This window comes from Pempheris klunzingeri, chromosome 10 (genome assembly GCF_042242105.1).
Source record: "Pempheris klunzingeri isolate RE-2024b chromosome 10, fPemKlu1.hap1, whole genome shotgun sequence".
Lineage (NCBI taxonomy): Eukaryota > Metazoa > Chordata > Actinopteri > Acropomatiformes > Pempheridae > Pempheris > Pempheris klunzingeri.
The window spans coordinates 9,747,813-9,764,963 of NC_092021.1; the positions used below are offsets into that span (position 1 = coordinate 9,747,813).

At 40.6% G+C, this 17,151-nt stretch overlaps 1 protein-coding gene across 2 annotated transcripts in view; it reads left to right on the top strand.

The window, feature by feature from the left end:
- The first annotated feature begins 6,136 nt into the window (after positions 1-6,136).
- The window catches only part of ube2f (ubiquitin-conjugating enzyme E2F (putative)), a 40,445-nt gene continuing 29,430 nt past the window's right edge, over positions 6,137-17,151 (top strand). The window contains exons 1-4 of one of the 2 annotated variants that reach the window (XM_070838678.1): positions 6,137-6,331; positions 9,339-9,515; positions 11,698-11,727; positions 13,927-13,992. In XM_070838678.1, the coding sequence (XP_070694779.1) occupies positions 9,401-9,515; positions 11,698-11,727; positions 13,927-13,992 (211 nt within the window). In that variant the 5' untranslated portion in view covers positions 6,137-6,331; positions 9,339-9,400. Of the gene's footprint in view, positions 6,332-7,415; positions 7,450-9,338; positions 9,516-11,697; positions 11,728-13,926; positions 13,993-17,151 lie in introns of those variants that run through there. The other variant, XM_070838679.1, reaches the window with a different exon arrangement.

A 17,151-nucleotide genomic window follows, 5' to 3' on the forward strand; every position in this document is an offset into this window, starting at 1 on the left:
GCTACAGTGAGTTTGTTTGCCTATGAGCATTGTCACGGTTAGCACAGGACCTCCAGCATACTCCTATCATATGATACCATCTCTTGGTTTTGCAGACTTACAACTTAAATATATCATTTTAGTTGTGATTCCTCGGATTCTTCGTCACTCTCACAGGCTTGTCGTTACCCGGGTTTGTGATGCTTGTCATCCCACTCTGTTTTCACACCTGCGCTGAAATGCTCTCAGCAAACTTCTGAACTTCTGAACCCCTGAAAGATCTGCTGTGACAGAATTGTGCACTTTTTTATATCCACTTCACAAAAAAAAAAAAAAACAACATCACTGATGACCTTACATGTGAGGTCTGACTGCTTTCTTAGGTTCTGGATCTCAGTCCGGGAGGGAGATATTTTTTAAAAACACATTTTACTGTTGCAGAAGAGTCAAACCTTCAGTCCTTTTGTGAAGCTTGTAGCTGCAGGCGTTACTTGAGGCCGTGGCCCAGCTCCTGACGCAGGTGTTCTGAGTGGGCATGTTTGCGCCGTCTGTACCTGCCAGCACAGGGCCAGCAAGTTGTCCCTTTTTATTTTTTGGCCTTGAGCTATTTGGGTTTCCAACTTTGACCCTCCTCTGCTGCAAAGTTATCATAGTCATACCACACAATGCTACTGTAAGTGTGTGTATGTGTGCGGTAATTTCTCTGGAACAGACTTTTTACATTGACCTGCATGCAGTGCAGTGCACCATATAGCAGTAAAAAAGAGCAGAAACTTCAGTGCTATGGTGCTACTGTACAGACCCGACTGGGCAAACAGGAGATATATTTCAATCACACAGTTTGCTGGTCAAATTAATCTGCGTCTTTGTCATTTTCTACAGTGGTGGACTAAAACATGATAATAATCCATCATTTATTACAAACAGAAAGTGAGGCTGTATATTTGAAAAGAACATCTGAGCCTTCCTCTCTCCTTCCTCTCGGCTGTTTGAGCTCAAAGTCCCATTCACATCTCCCGCAAAACACTGTGCTATTGTGTGGACCAGTACTGATGGAAAGCAGTGCCTCTCCATCTGGTGAGATCAGATCTCCTCTCGTGGAGTCGCTGACCAAACTCAGCACATGCTCAGTCTCAAGTGGTTTGGTTTCATAGATGTGTTTTTGAAATGTTTATGATAGGATACTCCCTTCTGTAATACAGTGTATCAGTGTCTGTCAAAGATTTCACTTGTATGACACACACACACACACAAAAAAAACATTGGTCTTCATTCTTCTGGGTTCCTATAGATTAGAGTATTCTGTGTGCATGCAACATTATAAAGGGAATAATTCAGGAGTCACACACAACCCAAGGTCTGACACAGAGGATTATCAAACAAAACTACTTTTCAGCACTCAAATTTCAATTTCTTTCATTCTCCTAAGACTTGGATGAAAATAGGTTTGAATATTTACTGTTGTTTCATATAATTGAAGCAATTGGGATGTAAGAAACATATCAGTCTTTTTTTTTTCTCCAAAATATGTCATTTATTGATTTATTATAACATGAAGAAGACATTGGGCCAGCCTTTTCCTCAAAAACTACATTACAGTGTGCTATTTATCAATGATAAAACAAAGCATTTTCTTTCCAATTCTTTCCCATTTGATGAATTTTGATGAACAAATATAGAGAAAACTTGAAACGTGCTCTTTGTCCCTCTCCATAGACAGCCCAATATCTGACTCTCCCTCAGTAATTTTTGAGAAAATCTTCTCTGCCACACTCAGCGTTCTGTTTCCTGAAGACTACAGAACGGTTCAAAATGAGAAGAAGTGAGTCCTGCTGTTCACCACAGGTTAAACGTTTTGAAGAGGGCTTAGAATTAACACACCCTTCTAAAATCTTCATATAACTCTCATTAATAATAATAAAAAAAAACATCCTAATGAAGACTAGAAACAGCATATTTTTATACATTTGATCACTTGAATACCTCAGTACCATAAAATATGTTTTTTAAATCTTAAAAGGGAGAAGCTGTGCTCTGTTGGCCATAACCATCAGTGGAAAGCCCTCTTGACAGGACAGTCCTCAAATAGATTGCATGAATGGTGCTTGACTTTGAGGTCTCAGACTCATTTACCCCACACAGGATGAAAATGAAGCGCCGGGTCTTAAGAGGATATGCAAATGTGAGTTAAAACTCATTTGCATGTTCGTTTGTATTAGTCACGAGAGATGTCCTCCCTCCTCCCATATTCAAATCAAAGAGGAGTTCATTGATCAAACAGACTATAGTAGTGATGAAGATCATTTTATGTGTGTGTGTGGTAGAGGGAGACCAGACAGAGAGAAGAAAATGTACTCTACCTCTTTATGCTGATGATGCTCGGCTGAGATAGTAACTCAAGCTTTCAGTGCACGCTGTTCAAATACTGCAGAGTGAATTGAGCTGGACTGACTTCAAACCGAACAGGCTGTTCTATCAAACGGTGAGTGCGTCTGCTGCGTCTGCTGTGCAGATGTTGGCTCCTCACTGAAAGTGCTGTGGGTTACACCTCTGTGCTAAAACTCAAAGCCCAGCTTGACTACTGTGGACATTTTTTACACATGAAAGTCATTTTCAAATTTAACAAAGTGAATAATAAATTAATTTGCAAAATTCTTTTTTCTCATTTATTCCTTTTGGGGTGCACTGCTAAAAATAAAAAAACAGCCCCGAGAGAAAACAGATTTTACAGTACAGTAGGTTTATATGTCTTTTTCTGACATGACAAATAGGCACTTGGTTGATGTCAACATGAAACAGAAAGAGTGAAAATGCTGCAGATTTAACTGAAGCTTAATTATATTACTAGTAAACACGTTAGTAGCGTAACATAGTTTAATAAACATCATAATGCATATTGGCCTGCCGTCATTTTGGATCATTTATCTGCTTGCACACACTCTAAGCAATTCATTTTCTCCAATTTCTAACAAATGGAGCACAGCTCTCCGTGATTTTCTGCAGCAGACATGCAGTATAAAACAGGACTATTATGACATGTGCATTAGTCATGTTGTTACAGAGAACTTTTAGCCCTTAAACTGAGTAGACACTACGCTCACATCTGGGTCATGTGGTCCAGCAGGGAGAGCAAAGCCTTCGGTGAAACACTTTGTTTTTCTATGATTAAGATCAGAGCCACCGGGGCTCCTGTCACTGCTGCTGCAGTCACACAGTCACAGTTGATCTGAACAGACAGCCAGACATCACTTAAATGTACGTACAGGGAAATGCTAGTATAATACAGATTGTAAAAAAAAAAAAAAAGTGTTGTAAATGAAAAATTTACATGTGAAAATGATTCAAATTACTTTAAAAAACTATTTGGATTGCCGTGGAATTTTGTGCAGAGATTCATGGTCCCAAAGAGATGAAACCGACTGACTTTGGTGATCCCCTGAGTCTAGAGCTAGCGCCACCATCTGGTGAAAATTGTCATTCCTCCAATACTTTGACCAAATACCTGCAAGGGTAATGACAATCCCACCAGTTTCAGCTGTAATTCATTTTTTGTACAAGTTAGCAAATGCTAGCATGCTAACACACCAACCTGCTGAAGCTAAACCTGCTAATAAGATAATAGCCTGCTAAACATCAGCATGTTATTAAGTTTATGTTTATTAAGTTATTATCGTCACTGTGAGCATGTCAGCATGCTGAGGTTTAGCTCATAATGCTTCGCTGTGTGAGCACAGCATGAAGACTTGTTGAAATTATTTTTAATAATAATTTTAGAATCATCATTAGGCTGTGAGTATTCAAAGTTAGTGTTTTTTCACTCACATGCTAAAAATGGGGTCAAAGCCGATATAAAAAAGGATAAAATGTTTGTAAAACTTGCAGAAAGTTACCATACTGTTTGCCATTGTGTATTTGTGTCCTGTCATTTTAAGATTTGAAAATGATTAACTGATCGGAACAGCTATTTATAAAGACTGTGGTCACTTATTTTCAACAATAGATAAGCAGTGGTCAAACATAGGCTTAAAAAGCCAGCATTAGTCGAATGAGAGTGGGGAGAGCTGCCCTGAAGACACCCAAACCCTGGACTCTGCACAGCACAGCAGCAGGACACTCTGGTATCCGGCCTGCACACAGACACCAGATGTTTAGTGATTTGAAGTCCCTGTTGGGCCGCAGACATCAAAGTTGAGAGAAGCTGATTCAACATTTCATTTTTCAAGAGCTGTCCGAAAAGATAAACAGAAATCTAAAAATTCCTTAAGGTGCACCCTCCGTCAGTTAATTGCCCCCTTTAGGTGGAGAAGCACAGCAAACTTTAATATCCCCCTCTTTAGCTGCTGTTGAGCCCGAAGACCCAGAAGTGACAGACATACTTTATTTCAAAATGAATGCCTTAATCTTCAGCGCTAGACTTTCTATTTGGGTGGAAAGTTTTATTTGCTGAATTCTTTATTATGTTCAAATTGTCCTCCCTGTCAAGAAGTCTTGTTCCCATCTGGATATTCTGAGCTTTTGTTCTTTTTCTGTTCCTCCCTTAATGCTGATTTTGATCTTTTCATTGTTTGGATGTTAATCTGTTTTTCAACGTTTTGCTCATCAAATTTTAATTAAGAATTCATTCAGCTGGTTTCTTCCATTTCGCTACAACTGTACAACAGAGGCAACAGCACCCCTGTAAAGAAATACAGATGTATGCTTTGTCCTCGGCCGACATCCATTGAATAACAAAAGCAATGTGTTAAGCACACCATGCGAAGAGGAGACAGTGAACACAACCATTATCAAGGGGACTGAATCCTTTGGCTTAGGAGCACTGCAGAAAGCCTGATGGCCAACACCTGTCTAAACAGATGTAGATGAAATACAATATAGCCATGTGCTCCAAGATTAATAGACTTTTCTTTCTGAAAGCCTTCATGTAAGCAGGCAGCTCAGTCTAGAACATGTTCTTGTTTACAGTGACAGCCCCCTTGGCCCTGGGTCCGTAACGACTGGCTGAGTGAATCACAGTTTTGTCCAAATACTTTAAGATAAACTGGGTTTGCTCCAAGAAGCGAATGTGCTGTTCTGTCAAACAGCAAGACTCACTTTTTCATTCTGCAAATGGTGCTGTTTTTCAAGGCGTGTGTATGTGTGTGTGTGTGTGTGTGTGTGCAAGACAGGCAGGCAGTTTCATGTGTGGATGCTTCCTCCTAAGCATTTTATTAGAACTAAGGTACAGATTAGATTATCAAAAAAACCCTTTACAATTACATTGATATACAACTCAGTATATTGACCTGTTCAAAACACCAAATGAATCCATTAGTAAATAAAATAAAGTTATTGAAACCTGTCCCACTTTTGGGCTGTTATTAATTTTGCTGATAATCTCTTTAACTTCTGCCGTAGAAAACTCTTTGGTGAACTTTGGTTTAAAAACTGTACATTGAATTAAAGATTGGTGAAGGAGAAGTTCATTTTTTGTGCTCTGTGTACATTATCGAAAATAAATAACATATTATATATTAATATTAGATATTAATGTATGCTACAGCAGGACAGTTAAACATGAACCAGGTCTTTTCACTGTATGTTGATGTTAACCCTTTCATGCATAGAGGTCACTACAGTGTACAGCTATTCACAAGCTGTTTTCTTGTATATGCATGAGTTTTGATGGCATAGTTAGGCAGAGTGAAACCAAGATGGCCGACAGACAGCCAGAAACACCAAGTTTCTCATTTCTTTCTGTTCAAACCTTCTATAAAAAGAAACCCTTGCAGGTATGAAACATATGGGAACATCAAGTAACATCTAAGGAGGCATGCAATTGCTAAATTTTCCAAGTATTGATTTTATATTGGGAGGAAATTATGATTAATCACATGTCCACTGAATTGTACATCATGCATCACTGCTATATTTCAACTACTGGACATGTAAAAATATCTTTATAAAATTTGGGTTGAAAAAAAAAAAGTTCAAATCTTGAATAAAGATGAATAAAAACAGTAAAAAAAATATCCTGACTGAGGTTATAATTCATGCATGAAAGGGTTAATCTTCAAACCCAGCACTCCTCTACAGCGAGGCGGAACTGTTTATGTGCCGCCGTGTCTTGCACGGACAACAATAACGGCCGGCATTCACTGCGTTTCCGTTGCCCATGACACCGGAACGAAGTTCTGACAGCTGATTCTCCAATCAGTTCATATCCACTCCGAGCCCCACAAATAATCCTTTTTGAAGTTATTTACGGTCGGACGAGCCTCCTTTAGTCTCCGGCTGCAGTTGCGGACAGCGCCTTGAACAGAGGAGGGCAGCTGATTATGGTGTAGCACGGAGCGCTGTAGCTCTGAGACAGCAGGTAAAAAACAGCGCTCAGATAACACACAGGCTAACGCAGGCTAGCACAGATACTTTAACTACTTAAACGTTTTGGTTGATCAAAACAAGTGGCATTTTCTCGTGTGCTTAACCACGTATGCGAGGAATAGGCGTGAGCTGTGACTAGTTTTAACCGTGGCCACTGGGTCTAGCTAGCTGTGCTAGCGGTGTTAGCGGCTTGGCATTGCGGTTAGCACTTAACTAGTTAATAAGCCAAAAGTACAATGACAAGAGGTTAAACATAAGTTATAGAAGTGTTGACGTTAGCATGAATCCTACACCTGTTCTCCTTGCTCTCAGCGCCACAAGAGGTTTTTATCTTTGGGGATAACGTTACACACACCTACTTGTGTTTGAGTATCGTGCCAAGTTAGCTGGACTCTTTTAGGTCATTAGGTTTTTGTCGAGGGGACATTTTAAAATTGAAGACAGGCCATACATACCCTTCTAGATGAACACGTCGACTTGCTCTAAATGCTACCATTTTAGCACGAGTTATTGCTACAGCAAATAAGCTGCATATGCCGTGAAAAGACGTGTGACAGTGTGGGTAGTTTAGGTGTGGTAGCACAAGAGGAAATACATTTTGTCATACGTGTTTTTATTCGCCGTTTGTATCAATTTGTGTGTGTATGGATTTCTTCTGCCGACTGTGCTGTCTGCTTGTGCTGCATGGCCCTGTCCCTACCCCTCCAGGCTATCTGACCAACATCCAGGTAGTGTGTGTGCCAGGGAGCAGTGACTGACAGCCGGGGCAGGTGGGAGTTGAGTCAGACTCTGTGACACACATTTGATGGGCTCACTGATACCTGATACATCCACTCTCCGCTCCCGCTGCCTCTGCCTCCCGAATGAGCTCACCCAGTAAACCAGACTGGACGTGCAAAGTGCAGAGATGCCTCCACAGTGGGGTTAAAAGACCTCTGCTGTGAAGACCGTAAAAGAGCATTAGTGAGCTTAAGTGGGAAGTTAAGGGGAAACGCGGCATGTTCAAAACAATGGAGGGAAATCGGCAAGAGTGAATTATATTAAGAGAGTGATTCAAGCAGTGTGTCAAGGTGGTTGTTAGGCTGAATGGATGCTGCTGCACCAGGCAAGGTGATGGCAAATGTCTTTGAAAGTTTGAAATGACCTAATTACCTGAAATATGCTTAAATACTTATTTATTGTTGGTTCTTAGGTGCTGACATACTATATTCTGTTTGTTTTTGAATTTAAAGTCCAGTCTCTAATGATCTGTATTGAATGTATTGACTTCTGGAATCTGTGTGTAACTGAAGTTTAGAAAAAAATCACTTTTTAGGTAATTTGGCAATTTATGTATTGAATATTTTGTGACGTTATCTTTGTCAGACTTAAGAGCAAACTGTTTTACACATTTTCAAAACTTTATACAGATGCAATATTTGCCAGATTATTGTCAATTAAATGAGGACAATTTACAAGAAACAGACCCATAAGCAGTAAGTAAACAACAGCAAACTCAGAAATCCACTTAGACCCTCAGGTTTTCTGTTGCATGGCATTGATAGTCACCCAGAGGCATGTTCATTTGGAGCTTTCATCTCTGACTCCAACAACGTCCTAGCATAGATAATGGCTTCCTGCTGCAGCGTCGTTAATAGGAAACTTGGCAAAAGCATGCCGTTGAAGTACTCTCATGTCTTCCTGTTACCTGAAGTGAGTGAGTCTGTTGAATATTATTTAGTAATGGAAAAAACCTGCTGCGCATACCACCAGAGAATTTGTGCTGCTTGCCTCTGTAGGCTCCCCTCTGTCTGGTGCACTCACTGCTGAGATAATTAAGAGAGTTATTTCTGTGTCATCAATTACCGCACTTTACAGCAAGTAATGTATTAGAACAGAGAGGGTCATCCACTAAGTGGGAGGTTTGTGGTTTGATCCCCGGCTCCTCCAGACGAAGCGTCTCTGGGCAAGATGCTGAACCCTAAATTTCTCCCGAAGCTGCTCTTTGACGTGTGTGTGTGTGAGTGAGTGAGTGAGTGGGTGTGTGTGTGTGTGTGTGTGTGTGTGTGTGAGAGAGAGAGAGAGAGAGAGAGAGAGAGAATGGTTAGTCGCACCTTGCATGGTAGTCCCTGTCATCAGCATATGAGTGTGAATGTAGTGTTAAAGCGCTTGAAGTGGTCGAAAAGACTAGAAAGGAGCAATACAAGTACAGTCCGTGCACAATTCACCATTTAGCAACAACATTTACACTATTAGACGTCCACACGTCTTTCCACAATAAAGAGTCAAATTGAAAATGGCTTCCCTTAATTGATGTCAAGCACTTTATTATTCCACTATAATTAATATGGTAGTCCGTTTATTGCTATAGGAAGAATAGGGGAGAGTAGACTTGAACCTCATCATTTCCCTGCATCTCATGTGTGGCCACACTGTACCCCTGATATCCTGTTTTTTTGCGACATTTCCAGCACTATTACTAGCTTGATGTGAAAAGATCTGTCGTTTTTGCACAGAACTGAGCTTTGGCCTTGGATATAGTTTATCTTGAAACACCCTTCTGTAGCTCTTTTTCTCCAACCGTCCAGCCTTTCATCATCATCATCTCTGTCCGCTTAATCTGTGCAGCATCTTGGGGAGCTGGAGCTTTTTCCAGCACACTGGGCTATAGACTGCTGAGTAGAGCCTGTACAGTACAGGTCTATCACAGGGCTGAGATATCCTGACAGACAACCATTCGCATTCACAACTGAGAGCAAGTTAGAGTGGTCAGTTCACCTTGGTTGCATGTCTTTGGGCTGTGAGAAGAAACTGGAATGGAATTTTAAATTATTACAAAAATAATTACACATTAAACTTAGCAATAATTCCCTGTTAGTGTATCTGCAATATGGTGCTATTTTTTGTGCGAGATAACTTAAACGTTTGAAATTTGTCGTGTTTGCTTGGCAAGCTTTGTCCAGTTTTATGGGCATTTTTTAAGAGATAAACTTGCTCTTTATGGTCTGTACGACTGTCAGGTATTCGAGCAGCAGCACAGTGCAGCGTGGGGCAGACCGAGGCAGATCACAGCAGCGCAGCCATGCTTACGTTGGCCAGTAAGCTGAAGAGGGATGATGGTGGAAAGACGGGCCGTGCCTCTGGAGCGTCTGACTCCACTCACAGGGTCTCCATCAGGGACCGCCTCCTTACCAAAGGTACCTGGGTCATTGTCCACTTCATCCATCGTTTCTGGTGTCCAGATCATTTCTTTTTCCTACAGAGGCAAAACATACTAGATGGCTAAATATAGAGGACTTCCAAGTCACTCTAGGCCGAGACAGTTGTTACCAAATGATGTTTATCAGATTTATTTCAGTACAAAAATATAAAATTGTTTGTTCCTCCCTTTCTAAATTCCTCTTTTCCTTTCTGTCCATGTTTTTGTCTTTTGCTTCTTGGTTTTTATTTATAGCTGCCTCTCATAGCATTGAGAGGCAGCTTCCGGACACCTCCTCTCTCCTCCTTCATTTTTCAAAGGGTTGTCCTTGTTCTTCACAATGTTTGTACAATTGTGTCATTCTCACCCCGTGCACCCACGACCATTTTCCATCATCGCCTGGCTTTGTTTGAGCCACACATTTAATTAAAGGTATCACTTTAACCAGTAAATCTGTGACACAGTGACTTGACTTGCCTAAGAACTAATGTGTAGAAGGACGCTATAGCCTACAGGAAGTATAATATTAGTGCCACAGATTAGTATCAGCATGTCATGATTACTTTGATTATCAGTCTCACTACATTTCTTTATCACTTGAACACCTGTTAGTATAATGCCCTCCAGTACAACATCAGAGACTTACTTTTCGCTCTCTTGGATTGCTGTAGCCTTGTGGAAGTTATGTTTCCTCGCGGTACTAAAGTGTTATGGTTTGATATAAACAAGGGTGATAATTACAAGGTCAAGTCAAGTTCTGAGGCAAGAATCCGCAAATGAGTTGGCATGGGACCAGCACTTCACATCACTCAAACTGAGAATACACTGATTGAGTAAAACATAGTCCGTCTTGTTAAGGCAAAGGGAAACCTGTTCCTTAATGAGGTCGTCTTATTATCTTTATCTTTCCTGATTTTCTAGGTATCTCTTCATTATCTTGATACGTGCCACGAACCCAATGTTACTCATTTAGACTGTGTTAGAGAACCTCGGTTGTAAAACTTTAAATACAGCGTAGTGTAAAAGACGAATGCAGTGCTAGTCGATTAAACCATTTACCAGCTGTTAAATGCTCTGACCTCCACGTGAAGAGGGAGACAGTGGAAAAAAATGCAGATCTCAAAGAATATGTTTGTTTCAAAGACCGTATAAAAGAAGTGAACGTCTCGTTCATGTCTGAAAAGTGAAGCCAATGTGAAAGTACCATAAACCTGCATTCGTTCTAATGGCCAGCAGGGGGCGACTCCACCGGCTGCAAAAAGAGGTCCCATTGTTTGTAATTTTGTGAGAAAATGAGCTTACATCTCATTTATTAGCTCAGTAAACACTTTCCTGATGAGTTTATGGTCACTAGTTTCAAGTCCTCTTCAATACAGCATGATGTTCCTTCAGTAAATTGTGCCATTTAGAATAAAATGAACCATAATCCAGAGTATGCTTTACAGTGGGACTACCCCATGACTAACCTATCATCCCTGAACTTAACCAATCAGACACAGGGATCTTCGCAGAGTGAATGTCACTTCTGGTTACCAAACAAAGAAGGTGATGGCCAAAATGCCAACCCCAAGGCTTCAAAACAGCAGCGCACAAACCAGCAGGTGACGTCACAGTGGCCACGTCCACGTCCTCTGTGCAGTCTATGGCTTGTTGACACGGCAGTGGCAGATTCTTAGCAATACACAGCAGGACAACAACATAGACTGTCCGGAGAGACCAAGCACTGTGTTAAAGTGTTGAATCAGATGACACAAACAAGTAGTGAAAAGAGTGTCAGCGCTGAGAACCTGAGGGATTATAAAAATCCACCCAGCCCTCACCCAGAGGCAAAGCCAGCTAAACAACCCCCTACACTAACATGTCCTCCAATTGGTTCTCTTCTTTCCCTCCGCTCTCTTTTGTCCTCCTCCTCTTCGTTCCCAGTGTTTCTGAGCTACGTTGTGCGGTATGCATAAGACACCTGCAACATTCATACTAGTCATTAGTTCTGCTTTTATGCAGAGAAATGTTTCTGATTGAACAGGTAGCACTTCAGAGCCTCATTTATAAAAGGAGTGTGACAGCATCAGCTCTCTGTGTGTGAGGATCTCACATATTTGTGTGCGCCTACATATCTGTGGCTCTCTGTCTTGACCCTCGTCTCTGCTCCCCCATTCATTATTCTTATTTTCTCTCTACAGAAGTTGCAGAACTTGAAGCCAATCTCCCTAGTAAGTATGCTCCGCACTTCCATAAACACTGATCTCATTCAATTGGTTGGCTCATCTTCTCAGAGTTCGCCTCACTTTGAATTCCCCCTCATGCTCGCACTACTGTTTGTTCAGCCACACATCCTCTAACAGTCAATACATCTGAGAGTGTGACAGCTGAATAATTTAGTTAATGCACCATACATTCTTATTCTGTCCTCCTCAGCTAAGGAAAGAAACAAGCTTTTATTTGTTTTTGTTACAACAGGGAGGAATGCTGCTTAATGAGGGCAAAGTTTTCTTCCACCCTACCTTACTGAATGTTTTTCAATATGTTTTGTGTTTTTGGAATGAGGGGTATTAGGATATTTTCGTAAATGTGTGAGAGGAGGAAGGAAAACAAAGCCATGGCCACGTTCTAATTTTTGACACAGGTTATTTGTAACCACTCTGTAAACTATATTGCAGTGACATAAAGCTGTTTAGAGTCTTTAGCTCTTTTTTTTCACAATAAATTTTGATCAAATAGATGTTTTGTAATTGCCTGTGCATGTCAAAAGTTATTTATCACAGGCTGCTCAGTAGCTACTCAGTCTACATTGTAGACTGATCGACTTTTGATAAATTAGAAACATCTGTCAGCAGTTTCATCAAGGCCTACCATTATTCAGGTTTTCATTTTTAGCCAGATCGCCCAGGTCTACAGCATAAATGTTGCCGTTTTAAGCTCTAAATGACTCATGCTGTTAAGTATAAACACATGCGCTGTCAGCCTTAGAGGGCTTTCATGCTCATTATACTTCTGACCTTGGGATTCATTTGTTCAAACAGACTGCACTCCCAACTGCAATTGGAGTGCTGGTTTTTATTTGAGAATTTCCACCGCAGTATATGAGACCTGCATTAGTCAGTTATCTAGTTATAGTTTATGTGATGCATGAGTGCTGAATTAATGATGATCGCTCTGGCTGAAGCCAGCATGCCTGTTTTGTTTGTTTGCCCGATGAGTTTGTCCTCGCAGCCAGAGAAGTAAACGGCGTCGTTGTAGTTGACAGTGCTGACCAGATAAGAAAGCTCAGCTAATCTCCGCAACACCGGTAGAAAATACAACCACAGTAGAAGCCCATAAGAAAGTATTGGCGTTTAGTTGCTGGGGAGGGACGCGCGATGCATGCTGAAATACATTCCAGACAGACATCACAGTTGTTCTGAGGGTGTTAGCCGACGTCCTCAGGGAACTGAGGTGAATAACTGGTAGGAGGAGGAGGAGGAGGAGGTGGTGAGTGAGGGGGGTGGAATCAGGACACTTTGCCGTTTAAGAAAGCATCCAAATGAAAAGTGGCTCAGGTGACAGGCACGTAGCCCTGTTTAGCATTTTAGGGTCATTAATTATGCAAATAACAAAATCTCACAAAGTCACACCTCACCAGCAGGGTGTATTTATTATGCTAAAATCAAGTGATCTATGACGAGAGACAACAAATAAGACAGTAAAGACCCATTTCTGAGAGTCTTATCATATCTCAACTTGTGCACATTTTAGAACTGATGTTTCACTTCACATTTCTTCTGTAATGTCCTCCACCAAGTCGGCATAAATGATCTATGAGCTCAGTGGAGAAAGTTTTAAAAGGACAAATTAACCTTCAGATGTTGCAAAATGATCATCAATTATTTGTAGAGTGCTATATTTTACATGCAGCCCACACTAGATTATCTGCTCTGCCTGACTAAAAAGCAGTTGAGCTGTTGCATTTGATTCAGTTTCTTTTAGATTCATTACCGCAGCGTGTGTCATCAACAGCCTTGTGTATCCTGAGTCTGATTTAACACAGAACAAAAATGAAGGGTTATCCATTGAAAAGAGGTGTTGTGATGTTAAGTTTGACTAAATCTTTTTGCACATGAACACGGTTACAAAACGCTCTCCCCGGCCGTGCCAATTTTTCCTGAGTGCAGTACATATCCGTGAACACCAGGGGGGAATGTGGTGCCACAGGGATTCCCGAGGCATAAATCCTGCAGTCTGTGTGAAAAGTATTAATGTACTGTGGCTTAGGAAGGATTTAATGAAAATACAACACATCACAGATTTTAATGCCATTATTTGGCACAAAGGCAAGTAATAAACAGTAATGGTAGACCTTCATAGAGCTGCTTCTGGCTTTAACCATTGACTCTAATAACTAACAACTGCCCTCCCCATTTGTTCTTGTTCAGGTACATGCAAAGCCAGTTTCCCAGATGAGGACAAGCTGCATCATTTTCACCTGGCAGTGTCTCCTGGTAAGAGAGAAAAGACACATCTTTGATAAAAGTGCTTAGTCAATGACATGCAGAAAAAAATCTAATGTAATTTTGCTTCCACCCTTGCAGTGCAAATATTGTATACACCTAGTGCGTTTTGTTACCTGTTGTTTTGGTGGGCTCCGACTTCATCGATGTTGTAGAATAAGACAAAGTTAAATATCTGAAATCAGTGATATCTAGTGTTCAAATTGGCTGATGTAGTGTAACAGATTTGATCAGGACTGTGATTTTAGAACCTATTATGAATACCTGATACAGATATAGAAAATAAAATATAGTGCAGCATATAGATTTTACAGCCATATTAACTTTCAAGACTTCAGAGCCATGACATAATTTACAAATATGAAGTAAGACTGCCCCCTAAAACTTGATGAGTCGAGTCATAAGTCGACTCGACTTTGTTTTTAGTTCTTCTAACTTCATCATTGTAGACAGAACAATTCAGGAGCAACAGCAGATGACTGGGGACAGCCCTAATGACAAATGTCCATAGTTCATAGTTCCCTGAATACAGAGTGCGTAGTCAAAGTATTTGCCTTAAAGAACCATAACCTCCAGTTAGGATATGCAGTCATATCCACAGCGTTCTTATTTTCACCATCTTACCTCCAGACAATATTTGTGTGCACACTGTACCGGAGGAGGATGTCATCGCCTGTCTTCTCAGTATTCCGACATTAGCGCCACACTGGCATTATTCCTCATGTTGAATCTGCTTACTCAGCAATGTTCCAAGCTAAGTGTGCTACCTGTCGGATATTGTAGAAACCAAATACTGGTGTGGAATTACTCAGCGCTCTGCGGGCCCTCTTGCCTCTCAGTTCCTGCTCTTCATTTGTCACACACAGGCACTTTAAGCACAATGTCACCCTCTAATTTCTCTCACTCATAACATGCAGGAATCTGTCCTCATCTCCTAGTTTGGTGTTTTTGTAAGTGCATGAGTCATAGAGATGCCAGAGATGGCGACTTGTAATTGAGGTTGGTGAAACACAGACAGAATATTTAGACCACAGCATTCAAATTCAGACTCTTGACACACGCTGGAAAGATTTTGCAGAATTGTTGGCTAATTGCAAGTAATTTACTGTGTGTGATAATTCCAGTTTATTTCAACTTCGGTCTTGAGTTCTTAGCATCAAAATCAGACAGGGCAAAACTACGGCAAGTATGGCAGGTCAAAGTTACACCAGGAAGCCTGTCTGTACTGTACTGTACTGTTTGGCTAATTGTACAGTTTGCCTCTGTTTTCTCCTCTGAATAAATCTGACTTAACTGTTGGCCTGTAGAACTGCTGTTGCAGGCTAGTTTTTCCTGGCATATGTACCGGAAACAACCCTCAAGTATCTGCAATTGTCAGTGTTAATTTTACAAAATTACAAAAGTATCAGCAATTCTTTGTGTCAACAGAGACCAATAAACTTTACGTTTTAGGAAGTCATTTATGTTTTTAAAGTTGTCAAGATCTTCCAGACCGTGTGTGTGTGTGTGTGTGTGTGTGTGTGTGTGTGTGTGTGTGTGTGTGTGTGTGTGTGTGTGTGTGTGTGTGTGTGTGTGTGTGTGTGTGTGTGTGTGTGTGTGTGTGTGTGTGTGTGTGTGTGTGTGTGTGTGTTGTGATTCATCATAGCCGCTCAAGTAGGCAACGTAAGTCCAGCTCAGTTTTCACAGAGGCCCTTGTAAACACAATCTGCAGAGAGAAGCAAAGATCAGCAATTAGAGACAAAGTTCAGCGTCTTGTTCCCTAAGAGGCGTTGATAAGGAGATTGAATTCTCAGAGAAAGACTCGCTCAATTATTCAAAACCTGTCTCTGCTGACGTAAACACTCAAACGCCCGTCCATCCCCCGTTTTCACTCCCTTTCACTTGCTCTCTTCTCATTTACTGTTTCTGTTTCCAGTTCCACAATGATTGAGATTTATAAAACTGAATCTGACAGCTCTATAAAGCTGATGACAAAAATATAACTAAGTTTGTCAACAAAACCACAAGCCTATTTGTCATCTCTACGGAGCATAAATACAAATGGATGGTTCTTTTTCTATTGACCTCTTAAAAAATGTCTAAAAACACTCATCAGGTAGCGACGTTTCAGGACATTTTTTCAGGAAAAACATGAAAGCAGAGGAAGGAGAGAATACCTCATCAAGGGGTGGTAGTGTGTCTGTTTTACAATGTGAAATGGAAAATGCCATTTGTAGGTGTCTCTTTTTTCTTCTTGTCCTCAATCTGTGCTGTCCAGTTTCTTTTGAGAACTATAATATGTGAATTTCGCTCAAAACACAGGTTGTGCGTTGTCTCTTATATCCAAACCATGAAAGGTAAAATCAGCTGACTGGAGAATTTATAGCTTGATGCTTTCGTAAGTGCCTCTTTCCTTTTCTTTTGTTTTTGTAACATTTCGCATTTGTCATGGAAATGAATGACAACATTTTCATGCTACAGGCGGTGATGTAATTTATGCGTTTTGATTGCTTTTGGTCCAAAAAAAACGAGGCCTGTGTCTTAATGGGTCCAACAACAATATTGTGGCAAAAAACGGAACAAAATACTTACAGTATGAATTCAGCTTTTTGGAAATGAAGAAAACTGTGCTTAATCCCTTTGTGCTGAAACCGTTGTGATATCCCTAACGCATGTTGAATGGTTTCACTTAGTCCTGTGCTCATTAAACATTTTGTACACACACACACTTAAACGTTTACAGAGCAACAAAATGTGTTGTATGTGTTGCAGTCACACATCTGAACATCCTTTTGTGCTTTTCAAGGCCATTATGTCACATCAACAACAGCACACTCTGTTCTTTGCTGTATTGGAGGCACGTGGTGCAGTATTCATCCAGATGCATTATTTATCATATCTTATCATTTAGCGCATACGGTCTAACGCAGTTCACTTGAAACAAAAGAAACCTAATCAAGAACACATGAATATGCACATACACATACATCACATCGAGGTTCATGTCAGATTGTTTGTCTATTTGAAGCAACGCGGGTGGTTGAGAGCTCATTATTTTCTATATCTTTATTTGTGATTATGTTTTTATTATTACACTGTACATCACTTATTTGATCAAAATGTGTTTTTACTAAGACAAATCTAGCATTCATTTTGCCACCAACAAACCAG